Raw genomic sequence first — 27,945 nt, forward strand, 5'->3', positions numbered from 1 at the left:
TGGCTCACAGAACATTGTAATGTTTGGAGTTCCTAACTGAGCTGGCCTTGTTTTCAACTATTCCACTTTCTGGATCTTGACCCTGTTGCTCTACCCATAAAGCACTTGCTTTATTTCCCTTTTATTTCAGATTGCAAACAAAATGGAAAGAAGAAGTTGATGAGCACAGTTTTGTGGCACCAAGTTCTTGCTTAGGGAAGGGTTTTGGAAGAGTAAGAATTTAAGGTCAATTTGGAACAGTGTGAGTATAGGATGGCATGACTAAAGCATCAGAGCACATCTTTCTTTGTCATTCCCAGATACTCTAAAAGGTTAATAATACTTATGGGTTAACTACAAACATTATTGCAACAGTCTGATTTATTGGCAAGTTAATACTTCTGTTTATATTCTAATTTTCTGTTTTAGTAGTCAGGAATCTTTTCTTATTGTCTTATGTATATCTCAGCAGTGAAAATAATTTCCTCCTATGTCAGAAACTTGAAGAAAATCAGAAGCCTACTTTTAAAAGTCTGTAACATGTACACTTTAGATACAACATGGAGTATTGTATCCATACAAATAAAGGAAGATAAACCTTCCTTATAAAGGAAGGTTTCTTTTTTTTTTTTTTTTTTTTAAGCATGCATTTTTGATTTTTGTAGCAAGAGTGTGCTCCAGGAGGGGAAGCAAGGAGAATATTTTTAAAAAGATTTTGTTTGTTTTGAGAGAGAGTGCCAGTGGGGGGAGGGGCAGGAGGCGAGGGAGAGAGAATCCCAAGCAGACTCCCCACTGAGCACAGAGCCCAACACAGGGCTTGTTCTCATGACCGTGAGGTCATGACCTGAGCTGAAATTAAGAGTTGTATGCTTAACTAACTGAGCCAACCAGGAGCCCCCTTTTAATTTTTCTTTAAAAGCAAAAACGCCTTTAAAAAACACAAAAACATGGGGCTCCTGAGTGGCTCAAATGGTTAAGTGTCTGCCTTCAGTGCAGGTCACAATCCCAGAGACCTAGGACCACAGGGAGCCTCTGCTTCTTTCTCTGCCTGCTACTCCCTCTGCTTGTGCTTGCTCTGTCAAATAAATAAACAAAATCTTTTTTAAAAAGGCACACCAAAAACTCAACTAGCTGAAGAAAAGGTACATAATTTCAGAATGGTATGTACAGAATGCACTCCTATCCCAAACCCTCTTACTGCCAGAGTTCCCATGGTTTTGCTGGGAGAATCAAAACACATTATGGATGTGAATCTCCATCACAGGACCTTGACTCTCCACTTTTCTGTCCCCCATACTTAGTAAAAGGGAAGATGGGTAGCAGTTGTTCTGTAGTATTCCAATTGCAAGAAAGGCATTATCTCATTGAAACAATGTTAAAAGAGGTGCATGGGCTTCACTTAATGCGAATTAGATAAATTACTGAGTGTTGGCCTGAATAGCAAAGTCATTTTAAGATTATTTCTATGAGGATCATATTTGTAGGTCCAAAAATTGGTTGACCATCAACAAACCTTTGAAATAACAATCTGTCATAGATTGGGAAATGGTTGGATATTTTTAAAAATTTGATTTACATGAATTCTTTCAAGTGCGCATTAAGCTACAACTATTCGGAGTTCTTGAACATCTGTTGTATTAATAAGTGAAACACCTATATTAATATATCACTTAAAGCTCAAACATAACTTGGGGGTTCATTATACTGTTTGTTCTACTTAAGTATGTTTGAAATTTTTTATACTAAAAAAGACTAAAAACAAAACAAAAAAAACCCAAATAACCCACCAAACCCTTCAGATGTAAATTTCAAAATTCCCAAAGGATTAACCAAGGGGAAAATTGGGAGGCAATACAAAAACTCCTAAGAAGAAGTATATACTTGGGACACCTGGTGGCTCAGTGGTTGAGTGTCTGCCTTTGGCTGAGAGTGTGATCCTGGGGTCCTGGGATCCACTCCCACATCGGGCTCCTTGTGGGGAGCCTATGTGTCTGCATCTCTCTCTCTCTCTCTCTCTCTCTCTCATGAATAAATACAGAAAATCTTTATTTTTTTTTTCTTTTTTTTTTTTAATTTTTTTAAAAATTTTTATTTATTTATGATAGTCACAGAGAGAGAGAGAGAGGCAGAGACACAGGCAGAGGGAGAAGCAGGCTCCATGCACCGGGAGCCTGATGTGGGATTCGATCCCGGGTCTCCAGGATCGCGCCCCGGGCCAAAGGCAAGTGCCAAACCACTGCGCCACCCAGGGATCCCAATCTTTATTTTTTTAAAATAAAATTATTTAAATAAAAAAGTAAATACCTGAATTTAATTTTTAAAATTTTATTTTTTAAAAAACTTAAATTTTTAATTGCAACCATTGTATAGACAGCAAACCAGCTATCAAAACACTGAAAACATTTCAAATAATAGACCTATTTTAAAGCCTCCAAATCTCACGTTACTGTTGTTTATAATTAAGAATATCTTTCAATATCTTTTCATTGTAAAAAATCATTGCAATTAATATAAAAAGAGGAAAATTAGATTCAGAGTTTAAGCATCTGTTTTAACCACATTTATCTCTCTAAAATGTAGCTTAATACAAGTTGATTAGACTTCCTAAGATATATTAAATTCAGAGTTAAAACATTTACTCTTTAGCTATCTCTAGTCACCTAATTTTCTGTAATATCCTTTCATATCTTTTATAAACAAAATATTTTAAAGACCTACAATGGCATGATATAAAAGAGCAATAATTACAGTAGACAAAATAATAAATGAAATATGATATGCCGTCTGCTATATACCTATGAGTTTTACAGAATAATCATTACAACAGATGTCCTTAGAGAACAAAAGAGAATGAGAAAATATACAGGTAGAGGAAGGCATGGAAGATATTTTCTGTTATCTTCTACTGTGTGGTCTCTAGCTGCACCGTTCTTTAAACAAAAAAAGGTCTCCGCAAGGGCAGGTCCTGTTTCAAATGTCCCCTTACCCTTCTGACTAGAGAATAATGTGTTTGTGTAGGATATGATTACACCAGACAAGGCTGTGAACACATGTGACTTACTCAATGATCCTATTCTGCTTCCTTTTAAAGATAAAGAATGCATTTAAGTCGATTGTGTATGAGACTCTAGTAATTCCTTAGAAGGCTCCATTCGAACAGAGAATATTACCTTATTTTCAAACATTAAGAGCATAACCATTTCCTGCATTTTCATTTTCTTTCCAGAAGATACGAATTAATACTTCCATTTATTTTGAAAGAGAAAAATATGACACATGTAATTACTTCAAAATAGTTTTAATTTTTCTTTGTATAAGCAAAATAGCAGCATAGAACATTTACTTTTCAAAAATATTTATATACAAATAACTGTGTAAGATAGAAAAAAAACGACTAAAGACAACATGACCACCAACACAACAGCTCCTAACAGTAGGCCAGGTCAGGGTGCAGATCTCATGAAAACAAGCTGCTCACATTCCCAGAACCACAGTCCCCTGGGAGGAATCTTGTCCTGTGTAACTCGCTGGGTGGTGAAGCCCAGAGGAATTAACTCAAACTATGAAAATCCCAATGCATGGTCACCTATGGGGAAATAAGGAGACAGATAGGACTTGAGCATGGTAATTATTTTCTTGTAGTAACAGTAAATAAAACAGCCTTAAATGGTAAAGATTTTGTGGGCTTCATCTTTAACAGGTAGCTGATTGTCTATATATTTACCAAAGATAGCATTTGTTAGCTATGGTGGAAAACATACTATGTATGCTTGCCATTTGTCTTTAATATTCTCCAGAGCACTCATTTACTGATTATAGATGCGTGGAAAGTAGTATTTATTTAAAGATTTTATTTATTTGAGAGAGAGCGGGAGGGAGAAAGAGCGTGTGTGCACAAACAGGGGTTGGGGAGAGAGGTAGAAGCTGAATCCCCACTGAGCAGGGAGCCAGCCCCACATGGGACTCGATCCTAGGACCTTACTCCACTGAGCCATTCGGGCACTGGGAAAGTGGTATTTAAAATAATAAAACATAGCCAACATTTGATGGTTTACTGTGTATTAGACATACTGTTCTAGGTACTCATCTGGTTTGTCTCACCTATTTCCACAATAACCCTATGAGGTAAGAACTATTATTATTTCTATTTTACAAAGAGCTAAGGCACAGGGAAATTAAAGATCACACAAATAGATTCAAGACCAGGTGCCTTGTCTGCAGAGCTCTTGCTTTTAATTTAGCTCCAGTGCTGTAATGTGAAATTGGATTTTTAAACCCCCATTAACACACAAAACTATTCTTCCAAGATTGTAAATTCCATTTCTTTGTGAACTTCCACCTCTTAATACCTCTCTGACTCACTGTTCACCTTCTGTCTCCCAATTCACCTTCTGGTTTCACCTGCTTCCCTATACAATCTGGATCCCCCATCGTTTCAATTATACCCCAAACTCCTACCCCATCTCTTCTACTGAAGTCAGACCAAGGTGGTCGCCTGCACCAGCAATCTCTGTTACTACTACTGCTTCCTAGCAGTGAAACATTACAGTTGATTTAATCCAAGAAAAAGTCATGCTTCCTGTTGCTAAGTGGGCCTTCAATGCTGCTCAGCAATCCTTTGACATCTCGCAGTATCCATAGCAGCTGTTCCCAACTTCTTCCAGGATTAAATCCCCAAATGCACCCATCTATCCCTTTGTAGATTATCTTACTATGGATTTACTTAAAATTTAACCAAAGGAGGGTTGCCAGATAAGATACAGGATGCCCAGTTAAATTTGAGTTTCAAATAAGTAAGTAATCATATTTTAGTATGTGTCAAATATTGCATTACAGAAATATCTAAGTAGCATTTAAAATAATAAACTCCAGCAAACTATGTACTGAGAGTCTACCAAATACTGTACAGAACATACTTAACGCTAAAAATGTATTCATTGTTTACCTGAAGTTCAAATTTTACTAGACATCTTGCATTTTAATTTGCTAAATCTAATCCAATCAAATTCCCTTCTTTCCATTCTCAGAAGTATCCTTCCTTTTTTCAAAGGTTAATTCTCTGAGCTATTCTCTGAGCTTTCTTCTTTGTTCTACAAGTTTCTTCCCTTCTACTTTCAAGCATGCTCAGGTCATCCCTACTATGGTATCCATGATCGCAATTCTACACCCCTCCATGAGCCCACCTACACCCTTTGCCATGTCATTTTGCCATTTCTCTGCAAAGGTAAATTCTATTTCCCCACCCCTTAAAACTGCCACATAACCTGATCTGGCCAACAGAATGAGGCAGAAGTGTCAGTTTGTCAGTTTGGAGTCAAGGATTCAAGGGACCTTGTATGTTTTTGCTTGTTCTCTTAAAATTCTTCTTTCATCTCCATGGGAAGGGATGCCTAGCTAAGCCAGACAGGAGGAGAATGACCTGTGGAATAGAGTCCAGTGTGGAACAAAGCTCTCCAGTGGCCTTATAGATGCACAGGCAAGCCCTGCTGAGATCAGCCAACCCTGAGACACAAGCCATAATAGTAACTACCGTCTTAAGCCTCTGAGTTTTCAACTGTTTGCTATGCAGCAAAGCTAACTGAAATATCTACCCTGAGAAAGCTCTTCTTGACCTTATTATCCTTTCTTTCTTGCACTCCCAAACCGCTGCAAAAAGTATCTTTTATTTTTGCCTGTGTTCTCTCATCACTTATTCTAGTTATCTGTATCACTCCTCTTGACACCAAAAACCTCCTAACAGGGACTCCTATAGCTGTAACTCTATGCTTATCCATCCTGACCTCTGTATAGCACCTGAAACTGTAGATCACCTGAAACCTGTTACATTTCCCCCTCCCTGATTGTACAGCACTAGTCTCAATTTCTTTGATTGTTTCATCTATTTCAGGGGCTTATTCTCTCTTCTATTCTTGAAGTTTATTCATTCCTTCAATAGCAATTGAAGGAATTTAATTATATTGACTCACACATCTTTATCTCCACCCCAAATCTCCCTTCTAGTTAAGTTGGTTCTCAAACTTCACTGGCATTAGAATCACCTGGAGGGCATACTAATGTTCAGATTGTTAGGGTCCCACTGCTGGAGTTTCGTATTCAGTAAATCTGGAGTGAAGCCTAAGAATTTACATTATTAGTTCTCAGGTGATGCTGATGCATGACTTTGAGAACCACTCTTCTAGTTTCATATTTCCTACTACCTACCAATTGCCTCCTGATTATCCACAGGTGACTCAGACATTGCATACAGTGTCAATTAGGGTGGGTTTTGTTGTAGTGTTGTTTGTTTTTAATTGTAAGCCCTAGGAACCAATTTGGGCTAGCTAAATAAAGCAAAACCAAAAATTTATCAGGAAGCTCAGGGAATCCATGTGAAGGCTGGTGAACCATGTTCCAAATAAGGAAACTAGAAAACAGACTACTTGATAATAGGAGCATTACCTCTAATCTGAAAAAGTGAACAGAGTTTCTTGTGTTTTTGAGTCCCTCCATTCAAGATTCAATTCCAGGAACACCTGGTAGCTCTGTCATTTGAGCGTCCCACTCTTGATTTTGGCCGGGGTCGTGATCTCAGGGTCCTGGGATCAAGCCCAGTGTCCTCCTGGGCATTCAGCTGGGAGTCTGCTTGAGGAGTCTCTCTCCCTCTGCTCCCACCACCACCCTCAAATCACTCTCTCTCTCTCCAAAAAAAAAAAAAAAAAAAAAAAAAAAATCAGTTCTAAATGAGAGTCCCCTACCCATCCCTTAGTTGAACCAGGGCAGGGATAGAAAGGGTTATAGTGGGAGTAGCCACCAATGATTGCTCTTGTTTCATACTCTCTTTGTTCAGGCCCTCACAATGAAGCGCGTGGATTACTACAACAACCTCTTAACTGGTTTTCTTGCTCCTAACCTAACCTCCAATTCATTCTCCACATCATCTTCAGTTATCTCTTTAAAACACATGTCATTTTCTTCTTTGCCTTGTCTGGTAGTGTTCCTGTCTTATCTTGTTTTAAGTAATAAATTGCTTTTCTTTATGTGCAAGTGGATGGGATACTTTCGCCTTAGCAGACTCATGAAATGGGAAAGTAGTTTTAGAAGGTAGGTAATATATCTCATTGTTAAATGAGAACCTATCCCTTGGTAACCAGGGAAGGGTCAGAAGTGGTCCCAAAATAGAGACTCCTCTAGGAGCCTTTAAGAGATCAATGTCTCACTAGATTGAACACCCCTGCATGATGAGGAGTTAATCTTTATTGCATCACCAGCACCTCACTCACAGCAGGCACTTAATGAAATGAATATAGTCATCATCTCCAGGCCCTCCCTACTTTAGATTACTGTGTTAGTCTCCTAACTGATTGCCTGGTCTGCAGTCTCTGCCTATCTCCTCACTACCAACATTTTCCTGTAGATCACTGTTTAAATCAAGCCAATTATTATTTCTTGCTCAAAACTTTCTGATTTCCCAGTATGTTTGCCAACTCTAAATTCTCTATACTCAAAGCCTTCCATAATATGGTTCCAACCAGTTTTTTTAGGCTTTCTTCCATTTTTACTTATACTGTCAAGCAATCTAGATAAATAAGATTCTTAAAACCTAACTTACTTTTTCTGTTCCTGTTGCTTTGATTCTACTTTTTCGGAATGCCTTTCTCCCATGGTGTTTATCCCATCCTACCTTCAAGTCTTAACTTAACCTATCAGTATTCTCAATCTTTTTAAATCCATGACCCACCACCCCAGGTTCTTTTGGTCATGTCCCTTTATACTCTATATCTCTAACTCCCTGGTTAGAAATCTTTCTATTTGGAGTTTTTTTTTTTTTTTTAAAGATTTTATTTATTCATTCATGACAGACACACACAGACACAGAGAGGCAGAGAGGCAGAGACACAGGCAGAGGGAGAAGCAGGCTCCATGCAGTGAGCCCGACGCAGGACTCGATCCTGGGTCTCCAGGATCAGGCCCCGGGCCGAAGGCGGTGCCAAACCATTGAGCCACCGGGGCTGCCCTATTTGTAGCTTTTGTTTTTTTTTTGTTTTTTGTTTTTTTTTTTAAATTTTTATTTATTTATGATAGTCACAGAGAGAGAGAGAGAGAGGCAGAGACACAGGCGGAGGGAGAAGCAGGCTCCATGCACCGGGAGCCTGATGTGGGATTCGATCCCGGGTCTCCAGGATTGCGCCCTGGGCCGAAGGCAGGCGCCAAACCGCTGCGCCACCCAGGGATCCCTATTTGTAGCTTTTGGATGCCTGGGTGGCTCAGTCAGTTAACGGTCCAACTCTTGCTCTTAGCTCAGGCCTTGAGCTCAAGGTTGTGAGTTCAAGCCATACATTGGGTTCCATGCTAGGCATGGAGCCTACAGAAAGGCTTGAAGGAAATCTTTCTATTTGAAGCTTTTGTTAATTGATGTCTTGCATGTATACATACTTCATACGAGTTGAACACATACTATCTTAAATTATCACAATATACTTTTTATTTGTCCAACCAGATTTTTAGGGGGGTTTCTATCACTAATTAATCTTCTCTATTTCTCCAGAAACTACTCTGGTGGTTTACACATAGTACTGATGAATGAAATCTGTTAAATAGATGAATAATCAGATGTTTATAATATGAGGCTAGTATTTGGGACTGGTCTCCTTGAGCCAGCAGCCAATGGCTGTGCTAGGAATTCCAGAACTGCTAGAATCAAGGGGTATAAATCTTGGTAGCTTGAAAGTAGGAGAGTCTAAACCAAAGATGATCAGATTGAGCACAGAGTCAAGTGCCAAGAAACCAAAAATAAGCATTAAGTAAAAAGATCCAAAGGCCAAACCCGAGATGAAGTGTAGAACAAAGGGTTTAGAATCAGGCAAAGAACAGTATAAGCAAAAGTAGTTTACTGATAGGTTGATGGGGATCTGGAATGGTAGACTTCCTTTAGGGCCTTGTGCACAGCATTTATAGAATCAAAATGAGTGGTTTATTAGTAAAATGGAGTTGCCTAAGACTCAGAAGTTGGGTGGGCAGCCATTTATCATTTCTTTTTTTTTCTTCCATTTATCATTTCTAGCAAAGAAATAAATGTCTAATAGCAAACATAGTGAAATATAAATAGGCCTGCTTTGAGAGGTAGATTTCATTTGAGCTCCATTTTCTTTTTCTGCTCTGTCATCTTAATGTTTCACATTTGTATAAGTTCACAACCAAGTTCTAATGCATTTTTTTAATTCCTCTATATTATGGATAAAGAAAAACACATTTTAGGATACATAATATCATAGTACCTAATACTGAAGCCAAAAACTCAGAATTTGTTTTTGCTATATTTTTTAGACTTTCAATTTACCAATCAATAAAGCTACACAATAAGAACACTATACCTAATAACCACTGAACTTTTTTTTTACATTAACTGTTCATAGACTGGAAAATTCAAAGAATAGTTTACAAATGTTTTTTGTTTTGTTTTTAAAAAACTTAAAACAGGGCACCTGGGTGGCTTAGTTGGTTAAGCGTCCAACCCTTGATTTTGGCTCAGGTCATTATTTCAGGGTAATGAGGTTGGCCCCAAGTCAGGCCCCTGTTACCAGCTCCCTGCTCAAGAGTAGAGTCTGTTTGTCCCTTTCCCACTGCTCCTCCCCTGGTTCACACATGCACGTGCGAATGCTCTCTTACTTGTTCATGCTCTCTCTCAAATAAATAAAATCTTTTTTAAAAATTTAAAAACTTAAGATGTAAAACAAAAAATCGTATTATATAAAATGCATATTTTATTATTGAGAGCTGTACAAAGTTTAATTCCCAAAGCTACCTTTCCCAATAAAGCATTTGTTTGTTTTCAGTCTGTGAGGTTGGGTTAAGCAGCTCTCTTGCCACACACATAGTGTTTTCCTTGTACTAATTGGCAGCAAGTATTGTGCCAAAGTGCAAGTATTGTGGACAAAGACTAATGTCCACATGAAAAGCACAGCAAAATTCACTTTAAATCTTATTGTAAATGTGCAATAGTCCTTTGCATGAATTGTACAATAGATTTTGCTATTTTGAATTAAAAAATGAGTAAAGTACACTTTTCAAGTCTATATTATTCTTCCTGATAGTACTGAGAGGAGGATAAACTCCCATATTCCGTGAAAAGTTAATATATTTGGCAGGTCACATAGAAGAATAGGAAGATCACTTACCAAGCAGCAAGGTGACCTTGATCCTACCTATTCTGTGGGGTCTTAGTCAAGTCATTCATTTATTCTAAGTCTCATTCTCCTTATCATAAAATATAAAGACTTGAATTATTTCAGTGTTTCTTGCAAGGAAGACTGCATTGGGATTGCCTGTGGACATTTTATTTTGACTTGGTAGATCTGAGAAGGGAGAGCCTGGGTAACTTGCAGCTTTACAACACTTCATAAGTGACTCTGATACATAGTACTGGTTAAAAACCAATGGTCTAAATAATTTCTTGAGTCTTTTGCAATTCTAAAAGTCTACTTTTTATATCCAATCAATGGAATTTTAATAGCTTCTAGCTTTCATCATTAGTCTCTTCTTGTAATGAATAAATGTATTTTAGGAAATAGAGAAGCTGCCTCTAAATTATGAATAATAGCTTAACAGTTTCTGAGTGCTTACCAGTTCTAAAGTATTAACTCATTTAATATATGTAATTCAATCCTCCAACACTGAGTGGTGGGTACTAGTATTATCATCTATATAACATAGACGGGGAAAAATGAGGCACAGAGAGTAATTTGCCCAAAGTTACATAGCAGGGAAGTAGGGAAACTGGGTGTAGAGTCTACACCCTTAACCAGTATGCTACTGCCATTCAATATATGTGACTTACACCTGCAAACAGCACCCTGCACTGCTTCACGCTTGAGGGGCACTGCTTTCTCTGTCACTTTAGGAAAAAAGCAGCATCTGTTTCTAGAAAATGTGTGGAAGCTGAAATGAGGGAAGCGGGAAAGCTGGACATGCAAGAATGAAATGACCCAAAGGAGCCTGAGCCTAAGGCCCAGGCCCTGAGTTACAACTAAAGACTACTTAGATTCACAAAAGCCCCCTAAAAAGGGTAATCATCCCTAGGAGTGATTTTCCTTTGGTTGTCACTACATTCAGTAATGTGAGAGACATGTTCTTTTTGACTGATCAAACAGTAATTTAAAAAACTTTAGAAATTTACCTTGTTGGGTGAACTAGGCCCAAACTATAAAGTTAAAACAGGAAAGTTAAGTACAAAAGCTTATGTTAGAGACTCGGAGGGTAACGGCATTTGAAATTTTCCAGCCTATTACTAATTTTGGGTATACAAAGGAGAATTTGTAACAACTGTACCTTGACATATGGAGTAGAGTCTAGTGCATTATAAGGATAACCTTCCCTTCTCTTCCCAATAATACGAACAGAGTGACCTAACTGGTCTGTGTTCCTGAATGTACAATGTTAAATGCCCACCTACATAGCAGTGCTATTTTTTCTAACTGGGTGCACTTAGCAATCTGGGTTTGGGCACCCAGTTAGAGCTGGTGTTTTGCCAGATTAGTGATGGCAGGGCAAAGGTGATGTGGTTTCTGGCAAGAGAGTGGTAAAGTAATTTAAAATAGAATGCAGCAAAAAAAAAAAAAAAAAAAAAAATCAGTTCTAAATGAGAGTCCCCTACCCATCCCTTAGTTGAACCAGGGCAGGGATAGAAAGGGTTATAGTGGGAGTAGCCACCAATGATTGCTCTTGTTTCATACTCTCTTTGTTCAGGCCCTCACAATGAAGCGCGTGGATTACTACAACAACCTCTTAACTGGTTTTCTTGCTCCTAACCTAACCTCCAATTCATTCTCCACATCATCTTCAGTTATCTCTTTAAAACACATGTCATTTTCTTCTTTGCCTTGTCTGGTAGTGTTCCTGTCTTATCTTGTTTTAAGTAATAAATTGCTTTTCTTTATGTGCAAGTGGATGGGATACTTTCGCCTTAGCAGACTCATGAAATGGGAAAGTAGTTTTAGAAGGTAGGTAATATATCTCATTGTTAAATGAGAACCTATCCCTTGGTAACCAGGGAAGGGTCAGAAGTGGTCCCAAAATAGAGACTCCTCTAGGAGCCTTTAAGAGATCAATGTCTCACTAGATTGAACACCCCTGCATGATGAGGAGTTAATCTTTATTGCATCACCAGCACCTCACTCACAGCAGGCACTTAATGAAATGAATATAGTCATCATCTCCAGGCCCTCCCTACTTTAGATTACTGTGTTAGTCTCCTAACTGATTGCCTGGTCGGCAGTCTCTGCCTATCTCCTCACTACCAACATTTTCCTGTAGATCACTGTTTAAATCAAGCCAATTAATATTTCTTGCTCAAAACTTTCTGATTTCCCAGTATGTTTGCCAACTCTAAATTCTCTATACTCAAAGCCTTCCATAATATGGTTCCAACCAGTTTTTTTAGGCTTTCTTCCATTTTTACTTATACTGTCAAGCAATCTAGATAAATAAGATTCTTAAAACCTAACTTACTTTTTCTGTTCCTGTTGCTTTGATTCTACTTTTTCGGAATGCCTTTCTCCCATGGTGTTTATCCCATCCTACCTTCAAGTCTTAACTTAACCTATCAGTATTCTCAATCTTTTTAAATCCATGACCCACCACCCCAGGTTCTTTTGGTCATGTCCCTTTATACTCTATATCCCTAACTCCCTGGTGAGAAATCTTTGTATTTGGAGTTTTTTTTTTTTTTTAAAGATTTTATTTATTCATTCATGACAGACACACACAGACACAGAGAGGCAGAGAGGCAGAGACACAGGCAGAGGGAGAAGCAGGCTCCATGCAGGGAGCCCGATGCAGGACTCGATCCTGGGTCTCCAGGATCAGGCCCCGGGCCGAAGGCGGTGCCAAACCATTGAGCCACCGGGGCTGCCCTATTTGTAGCTTTTGGATGCCTGGGTGGCTCAGTCAGTTAACGGTCCAACTCTTGCTCTTAGCTCAGGCCTTGAGCTCAAGGTTGTGAGTTCAAGCCCTACATTGGGTTCCATGCTAGGCATGGAGCCTACAGAAAGGCTTGAAGGAAATCTTTCTATTTGAAGCTTTTGTTAATTGATGTCTTGCATGTATACATACTTCATACGAGTTGAACACATACTATCTTAAATTATCACAATATACTTTTTATTTGTCCAACCAGATTTTTAGGGGGGTTTCTATCACTAATTAATCTTCTCTATTTCTCCAGAAACTACTCTGGTGGTTTACACATAGTACTGATGAATGAAATCTGTTAAATAGATGAATAATCAGATGTTTATAATATGAGGCTAGTATTTGGGACTGGTCTCCTTGAGCCAGCAGCCAATGGCTGTGCTAGGAATTCCAGAACTGCTAGAATCAAGGGGTATAAATCTTGGTAGCTTGAAAGTAGGAGAGTCTAAACCAAAGATGATCAGATTGAGCACAGAGTCAAGTGCCAAGAAACCAAAAATAAGCATTAAGTAAAAAGATCCAAAGGCCAAACCCGAGATGAAGTGTAGAACAAAGGGTTTAGAATCAGGCAAAGAACAGTATAAGCAAAAGTAGTTTACTGATAGGTTGATGGGGATCTGGAATGGTAGACTTCCTTTAGGGCCTTGTGCACAGCATTTATAGAATCAAAATGAGTGGTTTATTAGTAAAATGGAGTTGCCTAAGACTCAGAAGTTGGGTGGGCAGCCATTTATCATTTCTTTTTTTTTTCTTCCATTTATCATTTCTAGCAAAGAAATAAATGTCTAATAGCAAACATAGTGAAATATAAATAGGCCTGCTTTGAGAGGTAGATTTCATTTGAGCTCCATTTTCTTTTTCTGCTCTGTCATCTTAATGTTTCACATTTGTATAAGTTCACAACCAAGTTCTAATGCATTTTTTTAATTCCTCTATATTATGGATAAAGAAAAACACATTTTAGGATACATAATATCATAGTACCTAATACTGAAGCCAAAAACTCAGAATTTGTTTTTGCTATATTTTTTAGACTTTCAATTTACCAATCAATAAAGCTACACAATAAGAACACTATACCTAATAACCACTGAACTTTTTTTTTACATTAACTGTTCATAGACTGGAAAATTCAAAGAATAGTTTACAAATGTTTTTTGTTTTGTTTTTAAAAAACTTAAAACAGGGCACCTGGGTGGCTTAGTTGGTTAAGCGTCCAACCCTTGATTTCAGCTCAGGTCATTATTTCAGGGTAATGAGGTTGGCCCCAAGTCAGGCCCTGTTACCAGCTCCCTGCTCAAGAGTAGAGTCTGTTTGTCCCTTTCCCACTGCTCCTCCCCTGGTTCACACATGCACGTGCGAATGCTCTCTTACTTGTTCATGCTCTCTCTCAAATAAATAAAATCTTTTTTAAAAATTTAAAAACTTAAGATGTAAAACAAAAAATCGTATTATATAAAATGCATATTTTATTATTGAGAGCTGTACAAAGTTTAATTCCCACAGCTACCTTTCCCAATAAAGCATTTGTTTGTTTTCAGTCTGTGAGGTTGGGTTAAGCAGCTCTCTTGCCACACACATAGTGTTTTCCTTGTACTAATTGGCAGCAAGTATTGTGCCAAAGTGCAAGTATTGTGGACAAAGACTAATGTCCACATGAAAAGCACAGCAAAATTCACTTTAAATCTTATTGTAAATGTGCAATAGTCCTTTGCATGAATTGTACAATAGATTTTGCTATTTTGAATTAAAAAATGAGTAAAGTACACTTTTCAAGTCTATATTATTCTTCCTGATAGTACTGAGAGGAGGATAAACTCCCATATTCCGTGAAAAGTTAATATATTTGGCAGGTCACATAGAAGAATAGGAAGATCACTTACCAAGCAGCAAGGTGACCTTGATCCTACCTATTCTGTGGGGTCTTAGTCAAGTCATTCATTTATTCTAAGTCTCATTCTCCTTATCATAAAATATAAAGACTTGAATTATTTCAGTGTTTCTTGCAAGGAAGACTGCATTGGGATTGCCTGTGGACATTTTATTTTGACTTGGTAGATCTGAGAAGGGAGAGCCTGGGTAACTTGCAGCTTTACAACACTTCATAAGTGACTCTGATACATAGTACTGGTTAAAAACCAATGGTCTAAATAATTTCTTGAGTCTTTTGCAATTCTAAAAGTCTACTTTTTATATCCAATCAATGGAATTTTAATAGCTTCTAGCTTTCATCATTAGTCTCTTCTTGTAATGAATAAATGTATTTTAGGAAATAGAGAAGCTGCCTCTAAATTATGAATAATAGCTTAACAGTTTCTGAGTGCTTACCAGTTCTAAAGTATTAACTCATTTAATATATGTAATTCAATCCTCCAACACTGAGTGGTGGGTACTAGTATTATCATCTATATAACATAGACGGGAAAAATGAGGCACAGAGAGTAATTTGCCCAAAGTTACATAGCAGGGAAGTAGGGAAACTGGGTGTAGAGTCTACACCCTTAACCAGTATGCTACTGCCATTCAATATATGTGACTTACACCTGCAAACAGCACCCTGCACTGCTTCACGCTTGAGGGGCACTGCTTTCTCTGTCACTTTAGGAAAAAAGCAGCATCTGTTTCTAGAAAATGTGTGGAAGCTGAAATGAGGGAAGCGGGAAGCTGGACATGCAAGAATGAAATGACCCAAAGGAGCTGAGCCTAAGGCCCAGGCCCTGAGTTACAACTAAAGACTACTTAGATTCACAAAAGCCCCCTAAAAAGGGTAATCATCCCTAGGAGTGATTTTCCTTTGGTTGTCACTACATTCAGTAATGTGAGAGACATGTTCTTTTTGACTGATCAAACAGTAATTTAAAAAACTTTAGAAATTTACCTTGTTGGGTGAACTAGGCCCAAACTATAAAGTTAAAACAGGAAAGTTAAGTACAAAAGCTTATGTTAGAGACTCGGAGGGTAACGGCATTTGAAATTTTCCAGCCTATTACTAATTTTGGGTATACAAAGGAGAATTTGTAACAACTGTACCTTGACATATGGAGTAGAGTCTAGTGCATTATAAGGATAACCTTCCCTTCTCTTCCCAATAATACGAACAGAGTGACCTAACTGGTCTGTGTTCCTGAATGTACAATGTTAAATGCCCACCTACATAGCAGTGCTATTTTTTCTAACTGGGTGCACTTAGCAATCTGGGTTTGGGCACCCAGTTAGAGCTGGTGTTTTGCCAGATTAGTGATGGCAGGGCAAAGGTGACGTGGTTTCTGGCAAGAGAGTGGTAAAGTAATTTAAAATAGAATGCAGCAAAAAAAAAAAACAAAAAACAAAAAAACAAAACAAAAAAAAAATCAAAGGAAGTGAAGGCAGGAGAAGGCTGATAAGGAGAAAAAAAAGAGAAGTTTGGATTGGAGGTCCCACATCAGAGAAATCTGAGAGGGACGAAAGATCAAGAAAGGAAGAGCACTGGAGACATCAGGGAAGTGAGAATGATGTATTGGGAGGAACTGAGTGGAGAGCCAGGATGCATGTTGTGGCTGGAGAAGGTGAAGTCTGCATTTATGGAGCTAGAGGTGAAACAGATTGGGTGTATGACAAGATCTAGGGTGTGGCAAGAGAAATGAGTGGCTAAGATCTCTGGAGATGAGATGGTTAAAGAACCCTGGTGGATGGTATTGTCTACTTTGGTAATGAATTCACTCACAATGAGGGTAGCAGTTAGGGAAAACAGGAAGACTGCAAGCCATGCGTCAGTCTTTAATAATTTGAGTCTTTGGATATGCTTAGTATAGGGGGCTGGATATTCCAAAAAGGGGATCCTTCCCTCCCTTATCTATGAGTTTTCAGTCTAAAAACAGTTCATACTAATGTAAAAGCAAGCAGGCTTAAGAAAAATGAGTAATGTTTCCCTTCATTCTTAAGACTAATCTTTGCTCCACTTTTCTGACTTGGTAAGAACCTGTATTTCACATTTTCATCTTAGGGCTAGCTTAGTATTTTTGCTAAAGTTGAATAGAGAATGAAATTATTGCTAATTCAGGCAAGAAAAATCTCAGCTCCCTGCTCTCATAAATTTGTAAAAGTAAATGTTTAAAAAATAAGTTACAACTCAGTTGCCCCAGTTCTGATTTGAAAATATCTGGTGAGACCCTGGGTACAGCTTCCTATTACTTTTTTTTTGTTAAGTGTAAAAAATACATGTACAAAGGTTTCTTATAATCTTGAAAGAACAGGCTGGCATGCTATTTACTGACAGGCTGACCTTTACACAAAGAACCTCCACCTTCAGCAAGCTGAAATTACTGTTACTGATGCCTTCAGAATATGATTGTCTCAGAAAGCGGCATGTTTTGTCCAAGTCATACAGAAGTAGTTAGACAGACACCATTTGGTCACCAAATGGTGCAATGTAGAGGGCAGGGGAAAATTATTTCTATAGTACCAACCATATGTCTGATACTGTGCAAGGAAAAAAAGGAAATGTCAAGTATGATTCCTAATTTCAAGAAGCTTACAATTTATTGGTCAATTACATAATACTTGAGCCCAGAGCTGTATCTTACATTATTTAAAATTGCTCACACCATCTAAGATAGGACTTTAGAGATACCAACAAGTTAATAACAAAACAATACAAAAAGTTTAGAATTAAGTAATAAAATGCGCTTAACATAGGTGAGAGAAAACAGTTGAGCCAGTGTCAACGTAATCTATGAAAATATCTTGTTCCTATTGTATTTTGAGCAGGTCCTGACATTAGAAGGTCCCTATTCCTACTCACTGAAACCTTTAGGAAGAAAAAAAAAAAAAAAACAGGTCAGCTTTTCCTACAAGTAGAAATTGGAAGGTCAGGCTTATTCTGTGCCAGGGCATCAAGAGTGGATGAGTCCTTACCTGTATCTTTTCCCAGATGGCCAAGGAAACTAATGCTGAGCAATAGCTCTTTTAAGTATGCAAAACTATTGACCAACCTGTTATTGAAAATCTCTCCCTCTTGGATTCTTTGATTTTATATTGTTATCCTTTCTTTCACCAAAAAAATTATTGAGCACCTACTATATAGCAGCAATTGTTTCTATCTCTTTTACTTCTTTACTATGTCTGCATTCTTTACCCTATCACTCCCAACAATTCTTACTCAGCCCTCAGCTCTAGTCTTCTCTCTCTCTCTATATATATTTTATCCTTCAAAAAGTACATCATTTCACTGAGGTTCATGTAGCCCTTAGGCTATTATCTCCCAACCAACATATCCTACACATACTGATGGAAGAGGAGGTTAGAGTGTCTGTAAGGTCTTAAACTTCCTGCTACTGCTATGCCTCCTTGATTGTCCCTTCTCAGTCTTTCCTACTGTCACCTCTTCCTCCCGGGAGTACTAGGTTTCACAAATTTGTCTTTTCTGAATCTGTCTTTTCACTCTATATTCTTACAATTTCCTGTCAATCTCCAAGCTTAAGAATGAATCTCTGTTCTTGTTCTTTCTCTACTTTAGGTCTTCACAGAGTTTGTTGCCCCTCCTTTATCTGGATAATTCTTCTTCTTCCTTAAATTTTAAAGTCCTATTCCTTAAGAAGTCTTTGTTCCTTTCCCTAAACTAGGTTAGACAGCTCTGCCATGTGACTTTATTGCATCCTGTCCTTTTCTTTTGAAGGACATCTCATATGATCTGTTTAATGGCTGTCTTGTCCCACATTCAGCCCCACTGATCTAGACACACTCTATGATTGTTGATGAATGCTTTTGCATTTCAATGGCAAAGCTGAGTAGTTGTAAGAAGCTACATAGCCTGAAAACCCCAAATATTTATTATCTGTCCCCTTACAGGAATAGTTTGCCAACTGTTGCATTAGACTATAAGCACCATGAAGACTGAAATCATGCCTGTTGTTCTCATTTCTAAATTCCTAGCACTTCAAGTAATGGCTGACATGTAAGTATTTCTGGACTAACTGTATTTCAATCTCAAGCTATAACCCATCTTGTCAGTAATACAAATGAGATCACATTAATTGGCTTGTGTTTATAACATTTTAATCACTGCTTATCCAGATAATGATTGTAGTATTCTACTCCAGGCTGGGGGGGGGGGGAGGCTGGGCAGAAATTAACCAAATAATATACAAATGAATAGCTTATTACAACCAGAGCTAAGGGCTAAGGAAAAAAGGAACATTGTACAATTAGAATATGTCATAGAAAACCATAATCAAATATAAAGTTTGGGAAGACTTCCTAGAGAAAGTGACCTTTGACCTGAAATCTAAAGAATGAACTAAGTGGGCAAACAGGTGGAGAGAAGGAACATGGCACATTCCAGGGGTTAATGTTGTCAAGTAATAATGAACTATAAAGTAAGTTCCTTGAAAAGTTAAGGGTAGGATCCAAAATGGAACAATTGCTTAGTGGGATATTTCTTACAATGTAAAATTTAAAACACCGTGTTATTGGCCTACTGTGGGAAAGTGGTAAACTATCATATGTCCATAGCGCAGTATATTCTGTACCCATGAAGAATTTTAATTTGTATGGAAAATGCTTCTCCTATAATGTATAGTAAAAAAAAAAAAAGTGGGACATTGTTTCCACTAAGTAATATATTTACAGAAAAATTTTCTAGAAGAAAAATGGACTAAAATGTTACTTACAACTGCCTCTGGGTGGGATTGCAATCCTATATTTTATGGTTTTCTGTATTTCCTATGCTATGCATTTAAAAACTTTTAAGATTGGAAAAATACATTTTATTGAGAAAATAAAAATAAGTGTTAATCTCTATCTACACATTTGAGAATACTCTTTCCTGAACTCTGGAATGAGGATATGAAATGAGGAGCAAAGCCCAGGGGGAGTTCACTATTAATACACAGATTATTAATGGAAGCTTTCCTGGAATGTGATTTAAACTGTAGATATAAAAGTACGGTGAGGACACTGGGGCCAAGGAAAACTACCGTGAGATATGCTGCTCTATATAGACACCTTGCTTCTGAGATTCTGCATCTTATGTTACTTAAATTGGGAACTTAATCTAACCTTACTCCACATGTGTTTGGTGCCTTCCATAATCCATCAGAAATGCTCTGGTTTCAATTCTGGGTACATAATTTAAATGAGGGTCCTGGAGAGCTCATGCATCAGCTCTAATATTACTCTATTCTGAAAGCTTCTTTTATTTTGTTCCTCAAACATCATCTTTAATTTACAGGCTCATTGGTCTCTTCCTTAAAACTATTACTGATAATTTATGGAAGTGGGTGACTTGAGAGTTGTTTTTAAGAAGTTTTGCTTCTTCCTGTAACTGAAATAAAAAGATAAGAACAGAAATTCTCACCATGATGATTAATTTGACTTCCCTTTAGCTTTGAAAAAAAAAAAAAAAAAAGAAACAAAGCCCCATTAAGTTAAAATATATTTTATTAATCACTCAAGCAATACATATTTGTGTGCCTATCTTACACCCAGGCAGGCCCTATGAATCCATTGGGGAAACCTGCATGAAGTCTTTTGAGAGTGTGTAGTTGATAGTAATTGCCTCTAGAGTTTACCAAACAGGGATTCCAAATCCCTTCTTGGGGGGAATGAGTTTCTTTTCTATCCTGGTACCATAGAGACAACACAGTGGATGAAAGGCTAAGTAAAAATTTCCCTTAGACTAGATCAGGGCTTTTCAACTCTGGTACTACTGACATTTTGGGTCAGATAATTCTCTCTGCTATGGGGGCTATCCTATTCATTGTAAGATATTTAGCTGCATCCCAGGACTCCTCCCTATTTGATACAGTCCTTCAGCTGTGATCATCAAAAATGTCTCCAGACATTTTTACCAAATGTCCTCCAGGGGTGGGGAGGAACAAATAATTTACCTTGACATTCACTGAATTACCTAGAAAACAAACAAAGGCAACCAAATAATTGAGTAAGAAAGAACATACAAATTTTCCTGGATCACTATGCCCTTCTGCTTATTCCCTAGATTTTAAGTGAATAGAAAGACACTGATAAGACCGTTTCCTACAACAGAAATGACTAGCATATAGACACTACTCAGAAGATTCTCTATAGTAAAGGAGTGAAAGTAATAGATGTGGAGTTAGAAGGCTTGGGATCTCACTAAATAGCTTCATTTCTTTGGGCCTCCGTGTCCTGACCTGTAAATTGGAGGTGTCATGGGAAAGCAGTAGAGAAGAGTTGTAAATAAATCTTTAAAATTTTTAATTCAATAAATGTTGAAGACATAGGCTATGTCTTCATATACTAGCCATTATACATGGAGCTAGTATATAAAAACTAAAAAGGCAGGGTCCCTTCCTTCAAGGAGATTATAGTCTATCAGAATGATAACCTAATAAACAACTGCAGTAATCTAAGAGTTATAACAGAAGCATATACCAAAAAAAAGTGGAAGCCTAGAAAGAACACCTACATTTTTTTGAGGACATCAGGGAGATCTTTATAGGGGAAGCAGCATTTTAACTAAAACTTGAAAGATGAACAAAAATTTTGGCAAGAAAGAAGAAAAGGGAAGATATTCCAGTTAGAAAGGCAAGGCAGAGAAATTTGATGCTTTCTCAAAAAAAAAAAAAAAAAGTATATTTACGGAACTAAAAGTTCTCCAATGGTGCTGAAAGGATATGTGAAAAAGATGAAACAGTCATCTACAATATATAACTATTATATTGTAGATGATAATTTAAAATTTATGTGATAGACCACTCTTGCCATAGTGTAGGAAATAAGTTTGGAGGGAATGAGGCAAAAGGCCAATCAAGTGACTATTGTAATAATAGTCCAACTAAAGGTAGTGAAAGGCTACCGAAGGCCAATTATGTGGACAGCAATGGGAACTATTTAAATATTCAGAGAGGGAATGGGTAAGACTTGAGGTCAGAATGTTGGAGGGATTATAGCTAAGACTGATTGAGGACTTTTTGAAAGTATCCAACAGCTCATTTAATCCATATTATAAGCCTAACAGGGATGGGAAAACAGTTCAATTTGCTAAAAGTTAATTTGCCAAAGAATCAAGTAGTTAAATTTACCAAATACTTATTTTACAGAAAATTCACCTTGAATTTAACAAACATATTCTTTGGTAAAACTACTTTTTAGTGAATTGGCTTTTGGTAAAATGACTTCCAACCTAAGATAATATACTATTATCCTCATTGTATTGAGGAGAAAATTGAGATTCAGCGTTAGCAAAGGCAAGGTCAGGTCTATAGAGCCAGAGCTTTTAATCTATAGGGATAAAGGAAATAAATGATCTAGAACATCTTATTTCAATTCTAGTATGTTATGATGTTAATATATATTTAAGATTTTATTTATTTATTTATTCATGAGAGACGGGGGTGGGGGGTGGGGGGGGCGGAGACACAGGCAGAGGGAAAAGCAGGCTCCATGCAGAGCCCGACGTGGGACTCGATCCTGGGTCTCCAGGATCAGGCCCTGAGCTGAAGGTGGTGTTAAACCGCTGAGCCACCCGGGCTGCTGCTCCCCACTGATCACTTTTAAGCTTTCATCCCAAATACCTGTTTCATCACCAGTGCAGACAGTATTATTTTTCTGACCATGGGAAAAAGGTCACCATAATTCTCTCAGGTATGAGACTTCTGAAATCTTTTAAACTCAACTCTGTTATTTTTTCCTGCCTGAGAATCACTAGCAAAAACTGTACATGACCTTTTTTGGATCTGTAATGACCATGGTTCCCAGCTGCAGACAGTGGAGTACACTCCAGGAGTTCAGTAACTCCTCTTGGAGGGCATTTTTGTCAGAGTAGCATGTAGTGCCCAGGGGCCAGGGATGTTAAATATCCTGCACAATGTAGAACTGCTTCACCTAACACATCAGGAGAAGCCCCTTGAGAAACACTGAGCTCGGGGTCAACTTCATGGGCATGCAAACTGTGCAGGTCTATGGGGCACCGTGCTTGGTTTAGTGTTCTGCAATCGCCATTTTGAAAATCTTCATACTTTTATGTTTGAAAGTTTGTTTAATAAATGAAGTCCAGTGGCACAATGGATCATACAAGCAAGCACGGTAAGCACTGTGTGCATCTTTTCTTCCTTGCCACCCTATTTGCATATAGTTTTTGTGGTGTGTCATAAACACAGCATTGATAGACCTATGAGGTGTAGGAACTCAGGGAGTCACAGTGACGACAGGCAAGCATATTACAAAAAGAAGGCAGTGGCATCCTAAAAAATACAAGCGACAGAAGAACCCTATCATATCCCCATATTAGCATTTACTTCCCCATATTAGCATTTACGCTGAGAATGATGACATAGAAAGAAGGGGAAAGGTAGGGCAACTCATGGTTTCTTTCCTTTCCCCCCTTCCCTACTCAAATTGTGAGGATGTGTGCCTATCAAGAAGGGAAACAAAAACAGCTGAGTTGATTCTGTGCAGCGTTTACACTGTTCCGATAAGCACAAAATGCATATGCATGTATAAACTAGGAAATATGAACTGTGTAATTTTGGTGAGTCTATGTAGGAGTTAAATACTTTTATATTTGCATTTATAAATGGCATTGCACAAAATAAAGATGAATGGTAAAATTCATTCTAATTTAAAATTCTAATTTTTCTTGTAATGATGTTTTCTTTTTGCTTTTTAATGTCATTCTAAGTCAAGAGAGAGATGACAGAAGAAAGAAAAAGCTTTATATTTTAGTAAGTATAATGGCACCTTTTTCCTGCTTTTTGAACAAGGGGCCCCACATTTTTCCTTTTGCTCTGGGCTCAGCAAATTATGTAGCTGGCCGTGACTGAGCTAGTTTAAGCAGAAAGGGATTAAAGGACAGATCTCTGAGCGAACCAGGCTTGGATAATAACACTGCTAGAAACAACATCTAGGAAAAACCAAACCAGAAAGTACCTCATCCCACATCACAGGGCAATTCTAGTGGAAACCCCTCCCAACACCACCTGCCAGTCAGCACCCATGACTCTAAAAATGGATGTGAGAACTCTTCCCCCAGCTACCCAGAACCAAGTATCTCCACCATATAGTGTATGCCAGAAAAATCCCATCTCCCTGAGTGCAGCTGAGGCATCATGTTGCTTACTTTCATACCTATGTCTTGAATGGGTACATCTGATTGCTGGAAACTAGGTCATATGCACTGGTATGCTGAAAGAAGCCAGCTACTGATTGTTAGCATCTTTTCCAAGTAACTCCACATTCAGTGAAGTCATGTTTGGTAGCCTGGGAATATTCATACCATGAAAACTGGCTACAACAAATCAGCTGTTCCCCTCCCCCAACCATTAGTAAACATTTACCAGCACACCATCATCTAGCTGCAAGAGAGTCTAGAAACTGTAGTTTTTAATTTTCTAGCTTCTAAAGTGCAGAAAAGCAAGCTAGGAGGGGGTTGGATGAGTGTTGGGTAAGCCATTTTACAATACCTGCTGAAAGATAATGGTGGCCATTGCCTTCTGTTCTAGATTATAAATTGCTAATAGGCAAATACTGATAGACACTCAACAGTATTGATACAGAAGGTTTGGTGGGCTTTTACCAAAAGCATGACATGATGAGTGTAGGTCAGTGGACTAGAAGAGATGAAATGTCAATTGATGCTTATGATGGTAGACTAGAAACTATAAAGTCTGTCTGAAAGTATAAAGTCACCTGTTTTGTCTATCTCTCAAACCACCAGGCAAACAGAAGCCACTGGACAGTAACAACAAAAAAAGAGATACTTAAGGATACAGAGTTCAATTTTGATATTTCTCTCCTGTGTAGATAAGACAATTTCAAATGATTTACTCCTTTTGAATGAGTTAAACTTCTGGGTGTCAACTGTATATGATGATACTTTCACATGCCTTACCGCATATGAGCCTGTACCATCCCTGAGACATTAAAGAAGGAATTACTGTCCATTTCATTGATGAGGAAACCAACTCCAGAAAATGAAATGATCTATCCGAAATCATTTAGCTAATAAATGATGGCTTAAAATTTTCATTTTCTGACTCAAAGTTCCAGAACTCTTTCTTACTTACACATTTGATAGTGATTAATTAGGGAAGTATTGTCGGGTTTTCAATTTCAGCAACAATTTAAACTCAATTACATGCAATGGACAAAATATCCTAATTTCATGCTGCAGATGCTTTTCCCAAGACTGAACATTCTTTCCTTGGTGGGTTGGAAAGATGTGAATTGTGGTTGCAACTGCCTTTTCTTAGTCAATGATGCTGTTTCAAGAAGCAGGGGAAGGAAACCCTTTTCTAGAAACAAGTAATCCATGAATTTGATGTTTTTACCTTTTCCTAGTTAGGACTAGTATAATTTAAGTATTATGGGTGTACTTGGATTATAACATAGTACAGGGACTCTCAATTTTATAGGACTTTACAATCATGAGTGGTGAGGGAGGTTGCTAAGACAGATTTTGAGGCGTCATCCCTACAGAGGTGACTTAGTAAGGGCCAAAATATTAAATTAACAACAACAACAACTCTAGTGCCGTGGAGTATTACCAGAATCACTGGCGTTGTGCATCTGGCATTCAGCTTGCAGAAAAACATCTGTTTTATGAGAAAATGCATTCTAACACAGTAATGCTATTTTTAAATCCCTTCCATCGCCTTCTAAAACTTAAATCAGTTTGAGATTTGCCTCTTAAAAATATTAGGTAATTTCTTTTATATTAGAAATCTTGCTACCTATGTTTATTATAATCATGCTCCGAGGTTGAAAACTGCGAGCTAATTTACTGTGGTAATCAGCCTCAAATCCCTTGGAGCATAAATTCTTATTAGCAGTCTATGTTACGGAATTCATAGACGCTGCCTACCAGGGACCTGTCCGCCCACCCCACCTTGGAGCCTCCTGATTTTCCTATTTGAGGAACCACAACGGTTCCAAAGGAGGACCCCTCACACCACTTAAAATACACGGCAACCTACTAAGCCATTAAAACACACCTGTATCCTACGTGAGCGTGACCCATCTCTAATTAGGCTGAAAATGACTGTCCAAAGTCCTCCATTCGGTGCCGTACTTCGAACTGGAAACCACGGTTTCCGCCTCCCACTGCGTCAATCTTTTTGTTGGGAAGAAACCTTCGGGTTTTGTTCTGTGCCACTGTCGTTCCACGGAGGCGGAAACGGGTCCTGAGAAACCAAATTATTTGTCCAAGGTCACACCCAGTATTTAGTGACCGAGTCAGACAAAAACCCGTCGGTTCCAACAGGAGGGCCAACCCAGCGGCTTGTTACTACCTTTTTTTTTCTTTTTTTTTTTTCCCCCGATTTCACAACTGCACCCCTCCCCGCCTTTTTTGGGGGGTGGGTGGGGGAGTTGTTTTGTTGACCACTTCTTCCCTACCTCCTTTTGCCTTTAGGTAATGGGTAACGGGTGTCCGCGTCTGACGCGGTGACTTTCACGGGGGCTTTACATCTCCGGCCGAACGCTTCTCTGAAAGGCTCTTAATCCTGAATTCCGCCGGGGGAGGGAGGTCACCCAGCGCGGACAAGTGCCTCCTCGGACGCGCACGCGCACAGACGCGCGCCGGGACGCGCACACGGACGCGCACACCACCGCGCACGCGCGCGCCCGGGCCGCAGCCTGAGGCGCTGAGGGGGAAGCCGAGGAAGGATCTGTTCGCGCGGGAGGAGGCCGCCGCGGTGGGAAACCCCGATCTGCCCGGCCCTGCCCGGCCCAGCTAAGCGGAGCCGAGCGGGAACACGTCCCTCCGGGGGTCCGCGCGCAGACACCGCAGCGCCGCGGGAAGGAGGGGGCGCCGGGGCCGCCCTCCTATAGGCCGAGGCCCGCGCCCGCGCGCCCCCGCCCCTCGCGCCGCCCCCGGGCCACGCGCGGAGCCGCCGCGATACCTGAGAAGGGCCGGCTGCGTCCGCCTCCGCCTCCGCCTCCGCGCCCGGCCCCGCCCGCCCTCCCGCGAGGCCGCGGCGGCACGAGATCTGCGCCTCCCGCGGGCGGGCTTTCTTACCTTGTAAAAAGCCGTCTCGGCGGCCGCCCCCGCCTCCTCCGCAGGATGTGAAATGGCGGTCGGCTAGGCGGGCGCGAGCGATCCCCGGCCAATCCCGCCGAGCCCCCGAGCGGCCCCGACCCCCCTCCCGCATCCATGACATCGGCGCTCCGCCCCCCCCACGCAGGTGGCCGTGCCCACCGGCCGAGTCATCGATCCCCGCGCCCGGCGCGGGCCCAGACGCCCCGCCCCCCCCCCCCGCGGCCTCCTCCCTCGCCGCGAGCCCGGGGGGGCGGGGGAGAAAACACCGTCTCGGCCCCCGCCGGGGTGTCCCGCTCGGGGGCCCGCCCCGCTCGCTCCCTTTCCCGCCGCGTCCCCTCCCCCCGCCCCCCCACGCGCACACACACGCACGCACGCGCGCGCGCACCCGCGCACCCCCCCCCCCGCCTCCCCTCCTCCCCTCCCCCAGTGGTTGCGTCCGTGACATCATCATCATGGCAACAAGAGCTGCAGCCTGGGACCGAGGAGCCCGTGTGATTCCCGGCGGCGGCGGCAGCGGCGGCAGCAGCAGCACCGACGGAAGCGCCAGGGCGTCTCTGCTGTCGCCCGTCGCCGGGTGCTCGTGAGGAGGCGGCGGCAGCAGTGCCAGCAGCGAGCGCCCCGCCCGCCCGCCGCCCGCCGCCCGCCCGCCGCCCGCTCGCGGCGTCTGTGTGCGAGGGGAGGGGGCCGAGCCGAAGCGGGGAGGGGGCGCCGCCGCCGTGGGGCCGTCGCTGCGGAGGAAGCCGCCGCCGCCGCCGCTGCTGCCGCCGCCAGATCGCCCGTGAGGAGGAGGAGGAGGAGGAGGCGGTGGCGGCGGCGGCGAACATGTTTTCAGTGAGGATAGTGACCGCCGACTACTACATGGCCAGCCCGCTGCGGGGCCTGGACACCTGCCAGTGCCCCCTCACCCAGGCCCCTGTCAAGAAGGTGCCGGTGGTGCGAGTCTTCGGAGCGACCCCGGCAGGTAAGCGGGCGCGGGGCGCGGGCGGGAGCCGGCGGGGCGCCCGGGCTGCCCTCCCCTCGCCGCC

At 40.3% G+C, this 27,945-nt stretch overlaps 2 protein-coding genes across 4 annotated transcripts in view; one reads left to right on the plus strand and one right to left on the minus strand.

The window, feature by feature from the left end:
• Positions 1 to 3,261: 3,261 nt before the first annotated feature.
• On the minus strand, positions 3,262 to 27,694 carry LOC121481604 (putative glycine-rich cell wall structural protein 1). The gene is made up of 4 exons (XM_041739140.1): positions 26,900 to 27,694; positions 26,278 to 26,525; positions 25,875 to 26,063; positions 3,262 to 3,565 (listed from the first exon to the last, which is right to left on the minus strand). The coding sequence occupies exons 1-2, from the start codon at positions 27,372 to 27,374 to the stop codon at positions 26,344 to 26,346; spliced, it is 657 nt and encodes a 218-aa protein (XP_041595074.1). The 5' UTR covers positions 27,375 to 27,694; the 3' UTR covers positions 3,262 to 3,565; positions 25,875 to 26,063; positions 26,278 to 26,343.
• REV3L (REV3 like, DNA directed polymerase zeta catalytic subunit) overlaps positions 27,694 to 27,945 on the plus strand; it is a 181,507-nt gene continuing 181,255 nt past the window's right edge. For all 3 annotated transcript variants that reach the window (XM_041738555.1, XM_041738677.1, XM_041738625.1), the window contains exon 1: positions 27,694 to 27,881. In XM_041738555.1, coding sequence (XP_041594489.1) covers positions 27,743 to 27,881 — 139 coding nt within the window. In that variant the 5' untranslated portion in view covers positions 27,694 to 27,742. The remainder of the gene's footprint in view (positions 27,882 to 27,945) is intronic.

This window comes from Vulpes lagopus, chromosome 1 (assembly GCF_018345385.1).
Source record: "Vulpes lagopus strain Blue_001 chromosome 1, ASM1834538v1, whole genome shotgun sequence".
Taxonomy (NCBI): Eukaryota; Metazoa; Chordata; class Mammalia; order Carnivora; family Canidae; genus Vulpes; species Vulpes lagopus.

What these genes read in the sequence shown, in the direction of transcription:
- LOC121481604 (XM_041739140.1), bottom strand. Translation starts at nt 27,374, where the DNA reads ATGATGATGATGTCACGGACGCAACCACTGGGGGAGGGGAGGAGGGGA. An exon ending in CCGAGACGGCTTTTTACAAG is followed by an intron (nt 26,526 to 26,899) that starts GTAAGAAAGCCC and finishes CTTCCCCCTCAG; the next exon opens with CGCCTCAGGCTGCGGCCCGG.